This window comes from Conger conger, chromosome 7 (genome assembly GCF_963514075.1).
Source record: "Conger conger chromosome 7, fConCon1.1, whole genome shotgun sequence".
NCBI lineage: Eukaryota > Metazoa > Chordata > Actinopteri > Anguilliformes > Congridae > Conger > Conger conger.
Window position 1 is genome coordinate 52,235,890 of NC_083766.1, and position 20,543 is coordinate 52,256,432.

Genomic DNA, 20,543 nt, shown 5'->3' on the forward strand with positions numbered 1-20,543 from the left:
GTAAATAAGACCAGCTGGGCATGTTTGGGTAGGCACATTTTATGCAGTGTGATTAAACCATTTCTCTGACAGGTGAAAATATACTTTCCTGTAGAGGAATATAATGATACAATTTGAACTTGCTCTATGTTCTCTCCAATATGACATGACCCTGTGAGAAAATAAATCATAAGAATATACGCTTTATTCTTCATTAAATGGGAAGGCTATTTGGTGGGGGTAGATGTGCATTCTCTCCTACTGAGAGAATATACAATTCTATGCTAAAAATAAATGTTACATATATATATACATTTTGGAGAAAATTATGTAGTAGTGTTCTTGACTGAAAGCATATATTCAAAATAATATTAAAAAAATAGCTAATTATCACTGCATTATAATATTTTAGCAATATTTTATCTTAGCAATTTACCATAAGTATTTAACGCTACATTTTGATTGCACATATGCCATTTAGGTTGGATGGAAAGTCCAGCACACTGCAAGTGAGTCTTACCATGAAAATGCTAAGTCCCAGTCATATATGGAAGCATCTGTCTATGAAATAACACTGCATTCTCAGCACCAAAGGAATTGTTCACTATATTCATACATGTATGTAGCAATTATAATGGATTTGGTATATTAATTAATTGATTTTAACAAGATTTTTACTCATACATCTCTCATGACTGACAGTGATGCTTTAACCCTGACCATCTCACTTGAACATTCCCATTAATTGGTCTGTTGAACAACAATGCAAAACCATTTTTAAATCTTGATGTCTGTAATTGACATCTATCAGAGTTGCCTAAGCTTACGCTTGGCTGGGTTCCAAGACGAAATTGGCTCTGTTTCTGTCAAGTCCACCTGAAGTGTTGGGTGGCATCATCTCAGCGGGTTGTGTTGATGAACATCGATGAACACTGTGGCTCAGTGGTTTGCTTGGTTTACAGACAAACCTCGAAGGCAGGAGCTAATGTGACAGGGTGTGTCTGTTGGAACAGGAAAGCTGTCACGCTAAGCTGCTAGACAGTGAAGACATGTTCATTCTGACTGTTACAGCCCACAGTGTCATATAATGTGACTCGTCACTGACGTGACTGGAGGTAGCACATTAGCATGGCAGGCTGTGCACACCTCTAATGACTTGTGACACCCTGCTTGGTCTGGCCTCTGTTAAAACATACATTTGTGCTTATCTTAATGAATGAGGCTTATTTGCTCATTTTATGTTTTTCCTTCTTGATTCACCAGACTTGATATCTTTAACAAATGGGATGAATATCACCATCAGTCACAATGATGAATTAATCGCAAAAATATAATTGATTTAACACAGCACTGTACACAATAATCCACTTTTCAAGCATTTTTTGATGTCATTGGGACTCATTCACCAAACATGTGTACGGTTAGATTTGATCGTTAAATGTGCTTAGGAAAATTTCCACGTGTATTTCAGCATTCTCAATTTTTTGTCTTATCATAAGGTTTCCTTTTAGAATGTTTTCTTATTTACACAAATTTTATTTAGTTTTCAATTTTGATCTCAATTTAAATTTTAAGAGTATGTTTGCAATTTTCATTCAAACACATTGGTTTAATTCGAAAATTATGTTTTTTCACGCCTAGTGTTCATCTATGTTTTAGTTTTAGTTCACAATAATAACCGCATTGGAAACATGTCATTATTGATAACAGTGATTGATGATGATGATTGATGATGACACATAAAGACCCACAAGCACGCAGTCAAACTCAACACTTAGCAATGGCGTATTTTCTGCTTTTGGATTACTTGGCAAATCGTGCCTTGGGGAGAGAATGCATCTTTAGGTACTGCACAAATATGTTTGTGGAGATCAATGGACATTTACAAATGACCCTGAAGTCTTTGTGCATTTTATGGGATTGCTAGGATGTTTCCTCATGCCAATCAAACAGCCACACACATTTACAAAAATTGGCATTCATCATCTCTATATGTGGTATTTCATAGGGACTATTCTTAAGAACACTTAAGAATTTAAAGACAGTGAGAACGAGGCCCATTGTGAGAAAATGAGGGTAAAAGTATGCTAGTCGACAAATCAACTGAAAAATGTTGGGAAGTATTTTGTAATAAGCACTTTATACACTATTACTTGCATGAGTCAACAGAATCATGAATTATTGTTTTTATTGTCTTGCAGCATTTCTTACTTAATTTGGTTCTTTGTATTTTCAAAAATATTTACAAATTCTCTAGAAATAGTTAAAACTGATGATCAAGATGGAATCATTCTGAGACTATTGATGACAGATTGATGACTGAAATTCAAAGGTGCCATTGAAACACAAACACAGCTATGACAACACCAAATCACATACATACAAATGCATGGTAAATCCTGTGATTTCATCATCTTAAGTTACATGATAAAGATAGGTTAATCTTGTTAAAAGTTAGAGCAATGGGCAAATTCTAAGACACTACTGGCAATTGGAAAAAAAAATTGTGAAATGGGTTTGTTTTACAGTACTAAACAGCTCAAGAAAACGTACTGTTCTGTATTAAACAAAGCAACAAGTCACAAAAATAAAACACAAAATTATGAATGGCTCAGAATGTATTGCAGTGTCAAATGGACTTGAAACCAAAATTTTAAATTCCTATTTAAATCATAAGCTTCATATTCTCAGATAACGGATAGCAATAGCAACAGTAATGAAACGATAAATATTAGTGTGAAGTCGTGTTTTCTGTGTTCTTTTTATTAATACAGTTTATCAGTATCTCTCTCTAACTCTCTCTTCAGTTCAGTCCTCCCCACCAAGGAGATCAATAAATTAACAATTAAAACAATGAGGTATAAATAGAAAAAACACCTGGACACATCCCTTACTAAAATGGATCAAAACAGGATTACACAGTGAATACAGCTTAATACTGACCTGTAAATAAATACCTAATAATAATAATAATTTTTTTATTTATCTTTTTTAAACAGCTGCTCTGTCCTGTCAGGTACTGTAGTTATACTCACACCATAGTACTTATTAAGAAAGAAGTAAATCAGTTGCACACATCATAAAAATAATCTTGTCTTCAAAAGGTATACATATTTCTATTAATATTGACTTGTATTATCATGCAGAACAAGGCCGCTCTTTCGTAGAAATGCAAACTCAACTGCACTGCACAGACTGATGGTTCATTTTCCAGTTGTTCTCACACCGCTACTAATACATACAGTAGCTATACTCGTACACAGCTTCATAGGCAAGCAATGCTTTATCTTAGACCACATAATTATCCATGAAAGGGAGTGAATAAGAAAGATTGAAAAATTCTAAGACTCTAAGACTGTGTGTGTGTATGTGTGTGTGTGTGTGTATGTGTTTCTGCGTGTGTGTGGCGGGGGGGAGGGGGAGTGTGTCTGTCATCTGGGATTATTGAAGGAAAAACCTGTAGGACAGTAAGCACTGCATACTTTTTTTCATTCTGATTAAACACAGCCATGTAAATATCACAGGAAATTTGTGCTAAAAGTATATTGGCTGAAATTATGATATAAAAGTGGTTAAGATGGCCACATGGATATAAAAGCTGGGGTTTTGAAAAATGCTTTTAAAAAATCCCATTACTTCATTTAACTTTGGGGAGGCAAAATATAAACATATCTGAGTAAATGGCAACAGAACCCTTTATCTAAAATACACATATGCCCTCAGCATTCCCTCATATAGATAACATTCATAAAGTATACAAAAAATATCATGAAATTGAATTTGGCAGTATTCCAGTTCCTTTGATCTGAAACATGTACAGCAAAAGTCACCAAAGGCATGCTACGACTGGATATTTAATCTGCCACAAGGATTTTTTTTCTGTGTCCATCGCCCTAGATTTTCTTCGTCTCTACCCGGTCAGTCACCTCCACTCTAAAAGTTAAAGATAGCTTCTCTACCACTGGAACTAGGTTGAACATTTCTTTCATTTAAATTTTTTTACAATATTTTTCTTTTTTCTGTGTTGAGTGAACGACAAACGCAAACACGGACAGGACGATGTCACCACTGTGATTTGTTAAAGGGTCTGTCCTAGACTCTGTCTTCACTAAGCGGGGGGGGGGGGGGGGGGGGGGGGGCTGTTGGCATCACGGTAACGAACGGGAGGGGCCGCGCCTTTATCTGTCGTTCAGCTTGGGCGAGTTGGCGCCTTCGTCGTCCTCATCCTTATCGTCTTTGGCCCCCTTGAGCCTCTGACGCGCAAAGTCCTCGAAGATGATGTCGTCATCGCTGGCGGGAAAAAGAGAAGTGCGCGGGAGTTAGCGTGTACGGACGTCCACTCCTGCACTGAACCCTGTTCACATTCTGCCCGTGCAGAGACCTTTTTAGGTGCAAGTGTTCAAAGTCGGAAAAGGGGCACACCAACCTACTGCGCTATATAAATGCCACTATCTACCTACCTACTGTAGAAAAACTGCTTTATGACACCAAGTTACAGATAATATTTCACCAAAATGAAGCACAGCATAAGCACTAAAATGTATAACAGCAACAGTAATAACACTTTTTAGGAATACATAATACAAAGTAAAATCAACCACATTAGGCACTTGGGACAAAAAGGGGGGCAGGGTCACCAGGAGCCAAATACACACTGTGAAAAATGAAATAAAATGAAGGTAAATTAACAGATTAATCAATCATATTATGTGCTATATCGATGTAATAATAATATTATGCTGAATAATAATCTGATATTATATTTATTCAATAATAATACCTGTACTGTAATATGTCACCTTCATTTTATTGGGTAGATATGGTGTATCATGTTTTACAGTGCAGCATTATAGAGGACCATATACTGTATAGACACCTGGAGCTGTTGATAAAAATATGCAGTGAAGATAGAAGGCAGAAACGATGGTATCACGTTACCATGTGTAGCATGCCGATGCAATGACAGGAAAAACCACATCACAAGGCAGCAGGCACGCTTTAAAACCGGGGGAATAGGCTATGGAGCGGCAGCTTGGGATAAATTATTCATACTCGCATGCATCTGTATTTAATGGTCATGCGAGGAGGAGGGTGGGATCGGGAGCAAAAGAACATGAAACAGACACGCGGTATCGCTGGCGCGGATGTTGTAGCGCGGGAAGAGCATTTCAGCATTCTGCTTACTTTGTGTCGAACTCTATGAGATTCGTATCAAGGGGCGCGTCCGTTTCTGGAGCTGAGAGAGAAATAAGAGACGTTCCGGTAATGCATTACAATGCACAATCATATTTACACTATAGAGCAGAAAGGGATATTCACACTCGCATGAACACACACACAAACACACACACATTGCAAATTTTATTCTGTAATTTTATGGCAGTTAATATACAGTTATTAAAGTTAAATTATTTATTTAACTTTAATTAATAATAAAGTTAAGTATTCAAGTCCTAACACTGAACCAAGAAAAGCTGTGTTAATTGTTATATTTTAAATATCAAGTAATGCACACACTTAATTTCAGATATATGGATGTTGCTCTGGAAAAAAACAAAAAAAACATTTTAAATAAAAAATGGGGTTTAAAGTAACACAAAAAGCCATAAAGATAAAATAGGATATACCATCTCTGTAACAGGACTCCTCAATGGGTTTAGGGTGCATTAATGTGAAAGGCAGCTCAACGGCAACGTCACTAAAAATGAAACAGAAGAACACGGCCATTCAATCCAATCTTTGCCCAAGTTTACTTCATAGTGCATAAACAAGAACGACAAAGATATAGTAAGTACTAGCTCCAACATGCATAAACAAAATCATTTAGCCATAATCTTTAACTAGCACAAAAAGAGCAAAAGATTATTCCACTTGGTTGAAAGGACTGTTATGGCATGAATGCCTTTGATTCTACCTCCAGACTATGCCACTATGTTAGTTGTAATCTAAGCAACATGCTTTTCCCCTCTGTATCATGCAAAATGAATATAAATTAAATTTGCCATCAAGCACTGTTACTGTAACAGTACTGCTGTAAAAACTACACTTCAGAAAAACTTTGGCAACCAAAACGTATATGACATTTCTCCATTAAACTCAACTTTTGTGGCTGTAATTAACTGGAGAATATCATCATCATTTGAGTTAAAATTGTAATCGCTGTATGGATGACTCAGATACCACAACGGGACTATTGTTATTGACTGCCCAGCTGGTTGCTTCATGAGCACTAATACATCCACGGCCCAGCCTTCAGTCCTTATTGAAAATGTGCACATTTTGAGCGGTAACAACTAGAGTCCCTCAGAACTTGTATTTGAAGACTGGGGCCGTATTACAGAAACTTCCTATCTTAAGTCCAAAGTTAAGAAAGGACAAGTGTAAGATACAGAAACAAATCTTAACTAACTTTAATAATACTTTCTTATCTTATTTTACTCAATCCTATCTAATCTCAGTTTAGGAAATCTTAAATAAAAATCTGAAAATCGATTATGATGTCTCATGATCGATACTTTCATGTCTATTACCCAACAACCGACATTGAACACAGCTGATTGGTTAGGTAAATAAACAAACTGACGTTAGGTACGTTAGCTATCTCTCGCAGAGACACGCACAGGTTGGCTTCTGAAGCCTGGTACTACTATGGCCATAGGGGCTGTTTAGTTTCATTTACAATGTAATAGGTTTCTACTATAGCCCGAGAAGCATCCAGTTGGATGTTACGGAGCAAGCACAACCACTTCACTTCGATCTCATTTTTTCATGGGCAAGGCTTAGGTTACCTATGAAACTGGTATTACATTTTTTGACTATGCTAATATTGATATTCAGAGATTAATAATGGCATGCAACATATGGTAACACAAAGCAAAAATCTAAAGGTTACCTCGAAGCAAGATCCCCCAAGAGTCTGAAATCATTGAAACATTGTAATGTATTACTTAAAATATAAATATCTATATAATTTGCATAGCAAAGCCATAAGCTAAAATTAGAGTTTTCTATAAAAATGTTAAAAGGTACACTTGCTCAATTTATTTGTTGACAGTTACCACTGGACAATATATGATGTCCAGCGATAATAAAATGTATAGGCTTGAGTTTGCCGCAGCCAATATAAACCTAATACATGCAAGACCAACAAAATACATTAGTTTGATATGATGTATGTATGCATGACACTATTCATGTCCTGTAAATTATGCCATTTTAAGCAATGCTTCAAAAGGGCAGAATAGTTGAAAATAAAAAGCCATTGATACCTTAATGACATTAATATGAATGTTGCAACGAGAAAATATTATGCTTTGACCCATAAGTTTACATTTTCTCTTCATTGGATGGACATTTGTATACTACGGACAAGATCGTTGGCGGCCAATGTGTACCGGTTTTGTTTTGAAGGAGCGTGGCTGTGTGATTGGTGCACTCCGTGCCCAATTCCAGCAAGCCCCCATAAAAACAGCCAGCATCAAAGTGGATTACCCATAGTGCTCTGTTATTCCAGTCTCTGGCCTGTTGTGTTATTTTAGTCTCTGACCTATCAAGACGAGAGATTTGATGATGCACGTCGGAGGTGGACGTGCTGAGAATTCAACTTCACAAGGGCATGACCCTTATTCACCTCTCAATATTACTATACCATATTTTTTATTGTTTTACTGAATATGCATACAGGCCAATCCATAACTTTAGAATATTTTTGGCATCAACTGAATTTTTAAAATTATATTGAGTCTCTGAAAGAATCTGTATAATGCATATAGAAGCTTCAAGCATTCAAGCATGTTATACATTCAAATGGTAATGTTTAGAACACTGCATAACAACACATTTTAGTATTTCATTTGCAATAGATTTTTTGTTTACGCTATGGAAGTAACATATGCACAATGGTTTAAGTGATATGTTACAGTATAACACATTCTGATGCTAGTTTTTCACCCTGCTTCAACACCCAGATATATTGAGGGTTGCTGTCAACTACACCGTTGAAATGGCAGCATGAAAAAAACAACAACAACAGCAATGGGTGAGCATTTTTATGGAGTGATTTAGCTTTCTTGCTAGCTAAAATGTCAAAGCAATATGCATAGTAAGCTTTTGAGGGGAGACAGCCTACACACAGAACCAGTAAAATGGCTATATATACAGCTTCCTATATCAGCCTTCCAATAGCAGAAGCAGTGCGGGGAATGAGACCTTTTGAAGTGCCCAAGGGACCTCAGGGGAAAGCTTGCAACAGATTGTACATTCAGTTTTACAACAGAGTCACACTGAAACGTCCCTCTGGGTAACAGCACTAAATCAGTTCATGAACACATTTTTAACGCATGATTATTTGGTCGGATCAAAGGTGATAAAGTTAGCAAGGGTTTCATTTTTGTTTCATTTTGTTTATTTGAATGGATGTAATGCTCTTGACAATGTACTGTGTGGTTTTAGTAAGAAAGCTCCTTTTTTGGCAAAAAAAAGTCCAATGTTTTCTGTACTATTTATCACAAGAATGTTATTAGGTCATAGTTGTAACCTTTGATTTAAATATCTTTACAAATATCGGCTAAGAGTCTTTCTCATGACATCAATGACTTTTTATATTCTTATTCTAAAATGTCATATCTGGTTTAAAATGGCTGCTCTTATGTTTACAATATAATGTTTTAAAATACATACCCGCCCCGTGACACGACCAGCTTCACTTTTACTTTGTAAGAGACAATAATCCCCAGGATCTCCTTGTTGGCTCCCTCTTTTAATCTGTGAAAAGAACAGAGAAAATTCCACAGTTCAGTTTGAAAAAGGTCACTGCCTCATTCTCAAACCTGCTTCTAGACCAGATCACAATTTCTATTTCCATAGCAACATCAGAGGTCAAAGGTTGCATACTCATACTCATATACTCACAATGTACTGGACGCCAGGTTTGTGTCCTCGTGCTTTAGTTTTCCATCCAAGGCCAAACCTCTTTTCTCTCGATTGTTGGCCAGGAAAGGAGTAAGAGTGTATACTTTGCAAAATGTGGCACTGGGAGCAACTACGTCACTGCAAAAGAAAATAAAGATATTGCAAATGTTTTTTAAATTTTTTTATTAAATGTTGTGTGGCAGAGTAAAGGCAAATCAGAGCAAAATGTATTAAAGTGACTGACTGTCTACTATAATGTGGAATTCTTCTAGCTTTTTTATTTTACGGTTATATACAGTATATGTTTACAAACTACGCATGACAGCACCTGGCACAAAACACACCTTTTTTCAGGTTAGATAGCCTTTACTGCAACGCTGTAGTTAACAGAGTATATGTACAAAAATATACAATATACTATTTCTATATATTTTTATTATTATACAAAACATACCTTAAAACTTGACCAATAAACATTCAAATTCTTATATAGGATTCACAAGCTAGTGTGAATAAACTGCTATTGAGGTGGTCGGTTCAGACGCTAAAGACTTACTCAGACTCCTCCGTCGCAACTGGGCACTTGTACTGTGCAGTGTTGAAAAGACATATATCTGCATACTGTCTCACTGTATGGACACACAAAATACCCGTTTTCTGTTGTAAAATCATAAACAAAGAGTATTTAATAATGTCTAACAGTGGAGCTACATTAATCACCTGAGATTTTCATCTTTTTCACAGTCTTGTTTGTGTTGTTGGTGACATGAACATTTACATTGATTGGTTCTCCGTGGTAGTAAATCTGGAAGACAAGGCCAGGAAAAAATTACATTTGACCAATAAGACTCCATTTGCATGATAACTCGTTACTGCAGCACAATTCCATTGTATTTCGAGCAGGTTGGGGATGGTATGGGGAGGTTTTCCTTGAACAGTTGTCCATGAACCTAGAGCACATCCAGGAAAGGTACCTTGAATATCCTGTGATCATTACTGCCTTTGAATTGTGCCTATTGCTTCTGTCCCTTTTCCAGAAGCCATTTTGAGCGCACCGTATGAAAAGCAATAATGAAGTTATGATTATTGTTTTCTCTGTGTGTTTTTGTCTGGTTATAGCTGTTGGCCCACTGAGGCCAGCGATTCTGATTGTGTCTATAAAGTGAGATTTTTCTTTTAGGGACCAGTGCAGAGACATGGACGTTTGTGCTAATCTTGTCACCTCTTTGTCCAGTGAAGCCTCCAGATGGAGCGGTTTGTCAGACATGAGGAACTGTCTCGTGGTCTCTGCCATGGGCTGTGGTCCTGGTTTCTCTGGGGCGTACTGCACTTTCCTAATGACCAGGCGCACTGAATTTCTGTGTGGTAAATGGAGACGAGCCAAATCACCACACAATGCAGACGAACAGTACACCTCCTTAGAATTCTGCGAGTCCTGACTATACAATGGTTCTGAACTAGGATGTACAAAAAACATATATTAACTGTACATGAACAGTATTTGTATGTATCCATTCCATTAGTACTGGGAATAAATTAGATTCTTTTAATTTATTTATCAGATTTATATTCAAAATGACATACAAACATTGGAATGGAGTACACCAGAAAATGAATAATGCAGATGATGTAATAATAATAATAGCTAATAATTATAATAATAACAGATTAAACACATTAAAATGAATAATAACAAAAAGGATAACAATAAGTATTATTATTATTATTATTATTATTATTATTATTATTACTATTATTAGTTATTTATGTATATCTCAGTTATCCACAGATAGTGAATCATATTAAATAATAATAATTTTGAAAAATAAACTGGAAAAATGATGTTAAGTAGAACCACTTAAAAAGACAAGCTGCATGACAAAGGTACAGCCTTTATCATATAAACAAGGGGGTTTGGCATATTCTGTTTGATAGAATACAGCGAACTGTGGTATTGGCAATAAAATATGCACTGTAAGAGTACAATTATACGGCGTGGCAAACTAATAAAGCACCTACTCACATAGAGTGCAGTAGGAAGACAATGATGAATACTGCTATTTTTTCTCAATTTTGAACTGCATGGTTTAATCTGACCATCAATCAGAATTACCTCTGAACTACACTGCAGAACAAATATTACAAGTACCAGAGGCGTATACCTATCTGTTGTAAAAATGTCCACCATTTCCCAACATTATCACTACTAAAATTAGCCAAAGGCCATCAGTGTATAGCAGACCTTTTGTGGATTTTCTCTTCGACATTCTCAGCGCAAAAAGCCTTCACTTCAAAATCAACACCGCAGGCCTGCATGAAAGAAAGACCAGGAAATAATAAATACATGTAAAAATGAGGCATATCACAGTTTGTAAAACAAATGAGGAATGTGACAATACAGCTGCAACATATATCATATCATATATCATATTATATATTATATCATATATTATATTATCCCAATGGATGGGCTACCGACATGTCATGACTAGCAGTAGTCAGACACATATGAAGGATTATACATTAAAGGCAATAATTATAAAATAAAAAGTGATTGTTCTAGGTAGGTTCAGGCATACATTGAGGAATGCATAAAAGATTATTATTAGATTATTGCAGAATAGCAACCCATTTCTATTTGAATATAATTAGCGACACATCAAAGTAAAAAACCAGACAGCTTGATTAAGAGAAGTTAATTGAATGCCTTGGAACAAAAATGTCATATATAGCAGAATAAAAAAACACCAGCACTGCCACAGTGTCTCTGTTTATCAATTGAAATGGTCCTCTTTCCAATTAATTACATAAAATACTTTTAAAGAATTGAATTACTATTTTTCATTATGGGGATTTGTATTATTGACGCAATTTACAGATTATTATATTGTACTCACAACAATTTTAAAAATACATGCTCCAATCTGGTGTCAGCCGAGGTAGTGCTTTTCCAAGTGCTACTTTTTCAAAAAACAAGGCCAGTACTTCTTAGCCTTTACTGCAATATTGAAATAACATTGTTTTGTAGAATAGTTCAAATGTTTTGGTTGCCAGTCAGGAGATACATACCATTCCATCCTTCACAGCACTGAAGTTACACTCTGGATTTTGGGCATGGGGGGGGGTGTGAGATCTCAAACTGGGGTGGTATTGCGGTCAGCTTTATTGCTCCCGGGATTGGCTCAGGTGTCTTTCGTGGAAGCCCAGCTCTGTGTTTTGGGGGGGTTGGGGGTGAGGGGGGGTGGTGGCATTGAGCTTACCTTGCCAGTATCCTCTGGTCCTGGTTGTAAGGTTACTGAACATGGAAGATTGGGGGGAATCTGAGGAAGGAATGTATAATACTGAAACGTTTTGCATAACACACTGTCCAGAATGCCTTTAAATTGAAATAGTGACTGAATTTAGCATATTTTGCTTATTCAGACATGTTCCATGTGTTCATTTTCATAGAAAATTCACACTCTGTCACCAAAACTACATATCCACTATTTGTTTCATTTATATGCCATTCCCTTAATATAATTAATGCCATGAATCATATTCATGAATCAATTACTATATATAAACCTACTTATTGAAAACATATCTGTGTTAACTTAAACAGGGAAGCTAAGCATGCCTGCAAGCAATAGGAAGAAAAATGACATTTTACTTCAAAGGTGAAAGGGTATGCATGCTCCCCAAGCTTTTTAATCAGGCGCTCTTGAAGACGGGTCAAGGGCTTTTTTTCTTCAGGCACAGGTGGGAAGGCCTGTATGTTGGCCACAAAGAGGTCCTTCCGGAATGTCAAGCCCAAGACGTCCAGGTCCTCTCGTCCATACCGGAAGGCGCAGGTCAGTGTCACAAACACTGAGGGTTAAAGACGTAAAGCTAGATTTAGTTCTGTTTTGGACAGCCCAATAACCTTTTTAATTACTGAAATATTTATGTGAGTGTGCTGGCGACCGGGGCTTTTGAAATGAACCTTGAAGTAACATCCCATCTTATATGCCAGTAAGAGATGCGTTTAAACCTTTTGGTAATCCATCTCTTTTTTTTGAAGATTTCTTTTTATTTTTGGTCTCATGGAAGTGTTGAAGTGATGTTAAATTGCCTTTGGCTGGAACTTAATTACTGTTCCTTTTCAATATTTTATGACTTGTACGAAACATCCAATTATATGGTTTTTGAGCAGCATATGAAAGTAGTGGGTTCATAAATGTAATAGTAGATAATTCTTTTTAATTATTAAATTACCACTTGCCACATATTTCAAATAACATCATTTGGTGAGAGAAATACTATGTATTCCATTTTAGAAAAACAGTATGAGATTGAGAAAATAAGATGAAAATAAGATATCGAAGATCTTTTTCCCTCACCTTTTCTTTCCTTCAGATACTCTGGGTCAATCAATACCACGCCGTCTGGAGGGCAGAGAATGAATGGCTTATATTTCCAAGTTTCTCTTTTTTTCAGACTATGCACCCATCTATTCAGTTTGCCTCTATGCAGCTGAACTACCATGCACATTATCCTTGGCTAATGGAATTGAATGTAAGAAAGATTTACAGTTATATGCTTCTTACTGAACATTTCGATTTCACTTCAGTGATTACAAACAAGATATTATCCTGTATTTACAAACGGGATGTTCCCAAATACAATACAATGTTCTTGGAATCAGAGGTAAGCAGAATTGTTCCTTACACAACATCAACAACTTCCCCAAAGGGCCATGTGCAGCCAAAAAATCTTATGATTCTTTCGAAGTCACATCTTAGAAAGATTAAACCTTAAAGGCACAGATCACTTTTTGGGGTTTTCTCATGTTATTTGAGTTTTAGTGTTGACCCAGACTCTACTGTGCCGTGGGATATTTACAGAGGTTTCTGATGACCTGCCGCAACTCTTTGTAGTCTAAAGCAAGAAAATAGATTTCAAGCAAGCTTGTACAGTGGTATTACATCCCCAGAGTTTGTACTTCTATATTAACAATTATTCTTGAAATGTTTAATTTTATTAAGCAACCTGAGATGAAACTCCCAGCATGATACTGATATTTATGTTTTCAATTGTGATTAAATGCTATAGAATGAATCTGTTCATATTAAGCTGTGAATATTTTGCTGTTCAAGCTACTTCTTTTGGAGTTACTTGAACAAAATACCTCAATAGCAGCCCTCTTAAATCTGTCTGGATCCTACACTACACCAAAACATACAGTACACTGAAAAAACCCAGAACATGAACCATCACTTTAATGTGATAAATTTAGAAGCTTTTTCAGCTATTTCAGAAATCTCTGTTCTATGAATAATTTTGTGCTTACGTGTCATATGTCAATAGATTTGCTTGGGCAAAAATAAAAATTTTTATCCAATACTATTTCACACAACCACTCAACATCTAACGGCAAGTTTCATTACTGTAGCAATGATACTGTCAAAGAAAGCAGGAAATGTTCTCCAGTGTGGTCATATAGGGCGTGGTCATATAGGGCATGTAGGGCGACCTGTAGCGTAGTGGTTAAGGTAAATGACTGGCACACACAAGGTCGGTGGTTCTAATCCCGGTATAGCCACAATAAGATCCCTTATTAACCCTTGAGCAAGGCCCTTAACCCTGCATTGCTCCAGGGGAGGATTGTCTCCTGCTTAGTCTAATCAACTGTACGTTGCTCTGGATAAGAGCGTCTGCCAAATGCCAATAATGTAATGTAATGTAATGTAAAATACACAGACGGGTGACACATTAAAGTTAAAAGCAACATAAAGTGTCTTAGTAAGATTTTGGGCCACCACAAGCCTCCAGAACAGCTTCAATGTCCCTTGGCATAGATTCTACAGATCTCTGGAACTCTACTGGGGGGGTGGAAGCCAATTCTGCCAAAAGATATTCTATCATTTTGGTGTTTTGATCATGGTGGTGGAGAGGGCTATCTATCACATTGCTCCAAAACCTCCCATAGGTGTTCAATTGGGTTGAGATTTGGTTACTGCTAAGGCCATAGCTTATGACTTACATTATTTTTATATTCAGTGACCCCTCGTGCCCTGTGGATGGGGATATTGTCATCCTAGAAGAAACCACTCACAGCAGGATAAAAGTGTTTCATCATAGGATAAGGGTGATCACTCAGAATAACTTTGTATTGATTTGCAGTGACCCTTCCCTCTGAGGGGACAATTTCCAGAAAATTGCCTTCTATTGTTGAAGCTATGGCCTGTACTTAATGTAAATACTGGCCGGTGCACGGTCATTGTCTGACTATAGATTGGTCAGCTTACCGACAGGTTCCACAAGGTCCACGTGGTCAACAAAGTCCCTCTTCCCAAGATAGACAGTAAGCTGTTGAAATAAATGTCAAATGTCAATGTTTTTTTTGGATTAAAAAGAAAATCTATGGAAATCCCACAGAAATTTCATAAACATAATATATAACATGCTAAGAGTCCGTTTTGGTCTGTCCACACAATAGCTAGTAAAAAGCCTCCTTATAGCCCATCTTACTGAGATAGCCCATGTGACTGGGAAGTTATATCTCTCTATCAACAGCTTGTCGAACAAATTGTTAAGAAGACATATGTTCATGATCAGCGTAGGAGTTTGGCTTTCAGAGCATAGTATGGCTTGGCTTACCCGTGGGCCATAGTTAAATAAAGCTGAGTTAGCTTCAGTTAAAAAATAAAGGAATAAGAGAAAAACATAAAATAGCTGATCTCCATGCACCCGTAGTGCTATCGCACACTACACTTCCCGCAATTCTACAGTTCTCCTCATAGTGTTCTCTCTACATTTCACCTCTTTGGTGAAAGGAACCTTGGCTAAACTGATCTGACTGCAGAAATGCAATGACTAGAAATGACTCATACTGCAAAATTTCACAGTTGCTACGTCCTGAAGGAGTAGCACTTAACACTACCCTTGTTACTGAACAATATTTCAAGTTGCAGTCATGCTCATATAAACTAGGCTGTGGAAGACTATGCTGTTTCAAGCTTCTCAATACTCAAGATTTAGCTCCGATCGCTAAGTCTCGGTCCTCCGGGAGGAACGATCGTAATCCCAGGTGTCTGCTGAGCCGTTGCTTGCCAGAGCTTCTTATTTTGTAGCTGCGAGCAGTTTTCTTTTTTTCTTTCTCAGTTGAAAGAGCTGCACGGTTGTTTCATAACCATTTCCACTGAGATGCCAAGACATGTCTGATTCATTTCATGCACTTCAGTATTATTTTATGGGACTGATCAATTTTTCCAAGGACAGGATCAGTGATGGAAATACAGTGATTTGGGTGGCCGTTATACTGGAAGGAGAAAATTTCAACCTTATAGAATCACTGAACAATAATGAGTAAAAATTTGCTTCATTTTAAATCATATGGGTTTTTTCATTACACCTTGGGCGGCATGTAGTGTAGCCACAATAAGATCCGCACAGCCGTTGGGCCCTTAACCCTGCGTTGCTCCAGGGGAGGATTGTCTCCTGCTTAGTCTGATCAACTTTACATCGCTCTGGATAAGAGCGTCTGCCAAATGACTGTAATGCAATGTAATATATAATGTATGAATAGTGTGATGTATGAAAAGTATGATGCCAATGGTGAAATACAGGGCGATATGAATGAGAAATGTAAACTGTCAAGTGGTGCAGTCACTTGTTCAGGCATATTTAGCACAAATATTGCTGCTGAGAATATTGCTGAATTTAGATGATATCATGCCTATGCTATTTTCTCCATTTCTATATATAGGGATTCTTCTTTGATCTGCACACATTTTTGTTTACTTCCATATATCTATCTACTGTACACACCAGATGGGCTCTATCTCAGATGGCTATACAGCAGATGCTATTTTTGCATATCATCCTAAGCAAGTCATGTTTGTGCCCTGTAGGGGACAAGAGTATCTGGTCTTCATCTCAAGAACCATATATTCTGAGACCTACACTACAAGGACCGTTCAATAGAAATAGAATAATTCATGTTTTTATTCACTCCAACATGTTTTTGTTATTCACGACACTTCACAAAAAATAGAAATAATTTTCTTCTGCTGAATATGTATTGTTTTGATAATAAATCATTGTAATCATTGATAATACATCAAATCAATGATTTGAGCATTTGAGCTTTGGTGAAAAATAATGAGCTTTAAAAGTAACTCACCTTTCCATTTGGGCTTGCCTTCTTGAAAACTCTGAAAAAAAAAAAAAAAAACTCTTAGTAATTTCTCTGGGTGACACTAATAATTTACAAACAAAGTCGCAAAATGAATCCAGCAATATTGGCCAACTTGAGGCCTTGTTTGTACATAAAAAGTAACTGAAAGAAAAAAGTCCTGAATGCTCAAATGTTTGCTTATTAGTAACTTAGTACACTATACGGATATTTCATATCAACATCACAACAACTTCAGTCTGTATTGTTAATTAAAAGCCTCTGTAAACACATAAACAACATTCACATACATGCTTTAGGCAGAAACTTGTAAAACACAATAAGAAAATGTTGTGATAACAGGATATGTATGAAATCCTAATCCAAGCTGTAAGGCTTTACACATTGATAGCCAGCTGGTACTGGGCAAATTGCTTCGAGTCAAACCAAACACTCATTCCAATAGGAGCCTATGTTTCTAAATAAAGTATACAGAAGGCCTCATATGTTAAAACTAATCTCTATACATCACTCCAGCATCTACTGTAGAAGATTGACCTTTTTCAATGTTATACTGTACAACTGAAGGAGGTGGAGAAAACTGTGGTTCTCGTGATGAATATGTATAAATAATCATACAAACATCCTGAGACAGGGTGCTGGGCCGAGATCATACATAAATAATAATCAAAAGAAAACCTGCACACTTTTGAACTCCAAAACACCTTTAATTGGCACTATGCACAAGTGAAAAAAACAGACATCTCCTGATGTATATGATGATAAATGACTCAACCTTTACCAATAACACCGAAAAGGCATCTCGATTAGCTCATTCATCATTAAACTGCACGTATAAAACCAAATTACTGGCTGGCTGTTCATGCCACAAACTCAATTGGGATAACTTTTGCCAATAAACCCTTTGTGAAATTGCCTTGGTGATTAAGTCCACAAGGCACTGTGCTGTTCATCTTTCTGGTGACAAGGCTAGAGTGAATAAACAGATTATTGTCCTTTATAATAGTCTCTAAATCAGAGAAGCTGACATTCATAAAAAAAACTATGAAATGTTAGTAGAAAACATTCCCCTCAAGAAGTTACACTGCACATAAATCAATTTCTTGTCTTCTGGCTTGTAAAGCTAGCATTCGCTAACAGCAGATCAAGTGACGCAGGTGAAGTGCTGGGAGTTCCATGCAGGTTCGGTGTCATGTTTCACAGTGAAGACCTATATGCGGTCCAAACGCAGAGACAGTATTTGCGGCGTTCTTGTGTTTCGGCTTTTCTTGTTAGCATTGCAGCAGCTTGCCAGACTTTCTAAAATGGTAATTCATGTCAGTGTGAGCAGATGGGGGGCATAAAAAGAGCTGTTTCTCACAGTGGCCTCCCAGCCTTTGGCTCGAGAGCCCAGTCTGGGTATGGTAATGTAGCACAAGATAACAGCTTCAAACGCAATTACCTTACTTTCCCCACCTATTAAGGTTTAATGATGTCATAAATTAGTGGGGAGTCCCATTAGATTCTAACAAGTATATTGTGTTTATTAGGGCTGTGGTGACAGCCACAACTGTTTGGTGAATATACTTTATCATGGCATGACAAGCATGTATTGGATATTTTATACTTATTTGACATATTTAATTGAACCCTTTTACAGTAGGTGTAAGTTTACAAATGCGATAAGAAAGTTCTTGACTGAACATTCTAATTCTGATTCAAAAATTAGAATACAATCTACAACTCTGTTAGTCTTTAGAGAAAAAAACCCAACAAAAGGTTAAAGGGCAATGAGGGAAAATTCTATCAATCAGGTTACTTTAATTTTGTCTATCAGTATTCACAGCACTTCATAATGCTGGATTTTAAATTATTTCCATTTTAAATAATGGAGGGAAGAACCGGAAAATTCTGAGACAACTTAAAAGCCAATCAATCAGAAATCCGGCAAAATGGTACAATAGAAAGCAAAGTATCACTAATTTCGACATAATTAAATGAAAAAGCAGTGGGAATATAGACTTGTACTTTTTAGGCTGATAGAGAGGCTCAGGTACCATGATAATTATCTCTCGTATATTTGGGGATGTATGGGAACGCTAAGAATATACAGTATTCGCTAATTGTTGCACTTGCATCTAATCCAATGTATTTTAGAAGAAAATGACTATGAAGGTACTTATCCGGATGTACTACATGTCTTACTGTCATTTGATGGTGGAAAAAAATGCATGGTCCCATTAATATTTAATGAAAAACAATTCCTTAAAACTCTTTGCAAAGCATCCTGTGGCAGCAAGCTCTTAGTGATCAATATACCTGACCTCTGCAGGCATCCCCCAGAAAAACACTCCCATGAGAGAAATATTAATTTGGCATACTGTATGCTGTAATATAGAACGGACAGGATGAGGCATTTCTGAGAATGTAGTGAATGACATGAACAATAATAAGCTGTTTGAGTAGACCTTTATCAGAATTACTTACATTTTGCAGTAGAACACCAAGTTTACTACTACCTTTAAGAAACCATCCTGTACTCTATGGTGAAATGCAGATGCTATAGTTCATGCTGTTACAGAGCAGTACTTTAAGCACATGACACCAGACTATGCAGTGTAATTGTGAAACATCTTGGTTTAACATATTCTTTTACCTGCAGGTGCGGTGAAGGTATGTCTCTTCAATTAATGGGTATTTAGGCCATTCAGGAGATTTTGCCAAACTCAGTTGCAAGTGTCCCTAACTAATAACTAACTGTGAGAACCTCCTTTAGATGTAATTTTTAGTGGATTAGCCAAACAATTTAGACAATTAGGTATTAGACAATTAGACAATTAGGTTGAAATATTAAGGTGGATCAGTCTCATCTAATGTGTATCTATACCTTATTTAAGGTTGATCTATGCTTAACCTAAAGTGGATCTATATGTCCCAACTCATGTGGACCAAAAGTGGATCTGGGACTTATCTATTTTTGTTAAATCTCAGTGGAACATCCTGATTGATTATGATTTTTATTTTTTTATTTTTAAAAAGGATAAATAAGTCATATTTGCTAAAGGGGGTTGACCCCGCTGTGGCTGCTTGCAGCTTGAATTTCCATGTTGTTTTGAGCTGTCATTTTGAATCTGTTGACAGGCTGGAGTGTAGTGCTCTGGTACAGTAGCACAACAGCCGAAAGCTGCCCTGGTCTCGCCGTTTTCTTTCCTCCGAGGCCTGTCTGACCTTGGGGGGGAAAGAATAGTGCTCCCAGATTATAGTCATTTGTCAAAACACCCTTGTTTGGAACTAAAAATACTTGAAAACAATATTATTTGGCTTCCCTGCTGACAGTGTCAGTCAGGTTTGCCACAGTGCCATTGACAGGCTGACGCCTGGGGCCTGTGGCATCTCAAGTCATCAAGGAAGAAAGTGACCATCTGCAGATGCAGGGCCTTCACATGATTACATCCGACTGTATGTGGTCTTTAAAACTTTGATGATCACTTCCCTGACAGGCAAAAAGCAACAGTTA

General features: G+C 36.9%; 1 protein-coding gene across 1 annotated transcript in view; it reads right to left on the reverse strand.

The window, feature by feature from the left end:
* Positions 1-4,126: 4,126 nt before the first annotated feature.
* LOC133132697 (beta-arrestin-1) overlaps positions 4,127-20,543 on the reverse strand; it is a 30,653-nt gene continuing 14,236 nt past the window's right edge. The window contains exons 2-16 of the mRNA XM_061248338.1: positions 17,036-17,066; positions 15,159-15,219; positions 13,251-13,295; positions 12,542-12,738; positions 12,150-12,209; positions 11,132-11,199; positions 10,112-10,247; positions 9,610-9,694; positions 9,446-9,518; positions 8,890-9,027; positions 8,659-8,742; positions 6,872-6,895; positions 5,607-5,677; positions 5,164-5,215; positions 4,127-4,269 (exon numbers count right to left, since the gene is read on the reverse strand). Coding sequence (XP_061104322.1) covers positions 4,158-4,269; positions 5,164-5,215; positions 5,607-5,677; positions 6,872-6,895; positions 8,659-8,742; positions 8,890-9,027; positions 9,446-9,518; positions 9,610-9,694; positions 10,112-10,247; positions 11,132-11,199; positions 12,150-12,209; positions 12,542-12,738; positions 13,251-13,295; positions 15,159-15,219; positions 17,036-17,066 — 1,237 coding nt within the window. The 3' untranslated portion in view covers positions 4,127-4,157. The remainder of the gene's footprint in view (positions 4,270-5,163; positions 5,216-5,606; positions 5,678-6,871; positions 6,896-8,658; positions 8,743-8,889; positions 9,028-9,445; positions 9,519-9,609; positions 9,695-10,111; positions 10,248-11,131; positions 11,200-12,149; positions 12,210-12,541; positions 12,739-13,250; positions 13,296-15,158; positions 15,220-17,035; positions 17,067-20,543) is intronic.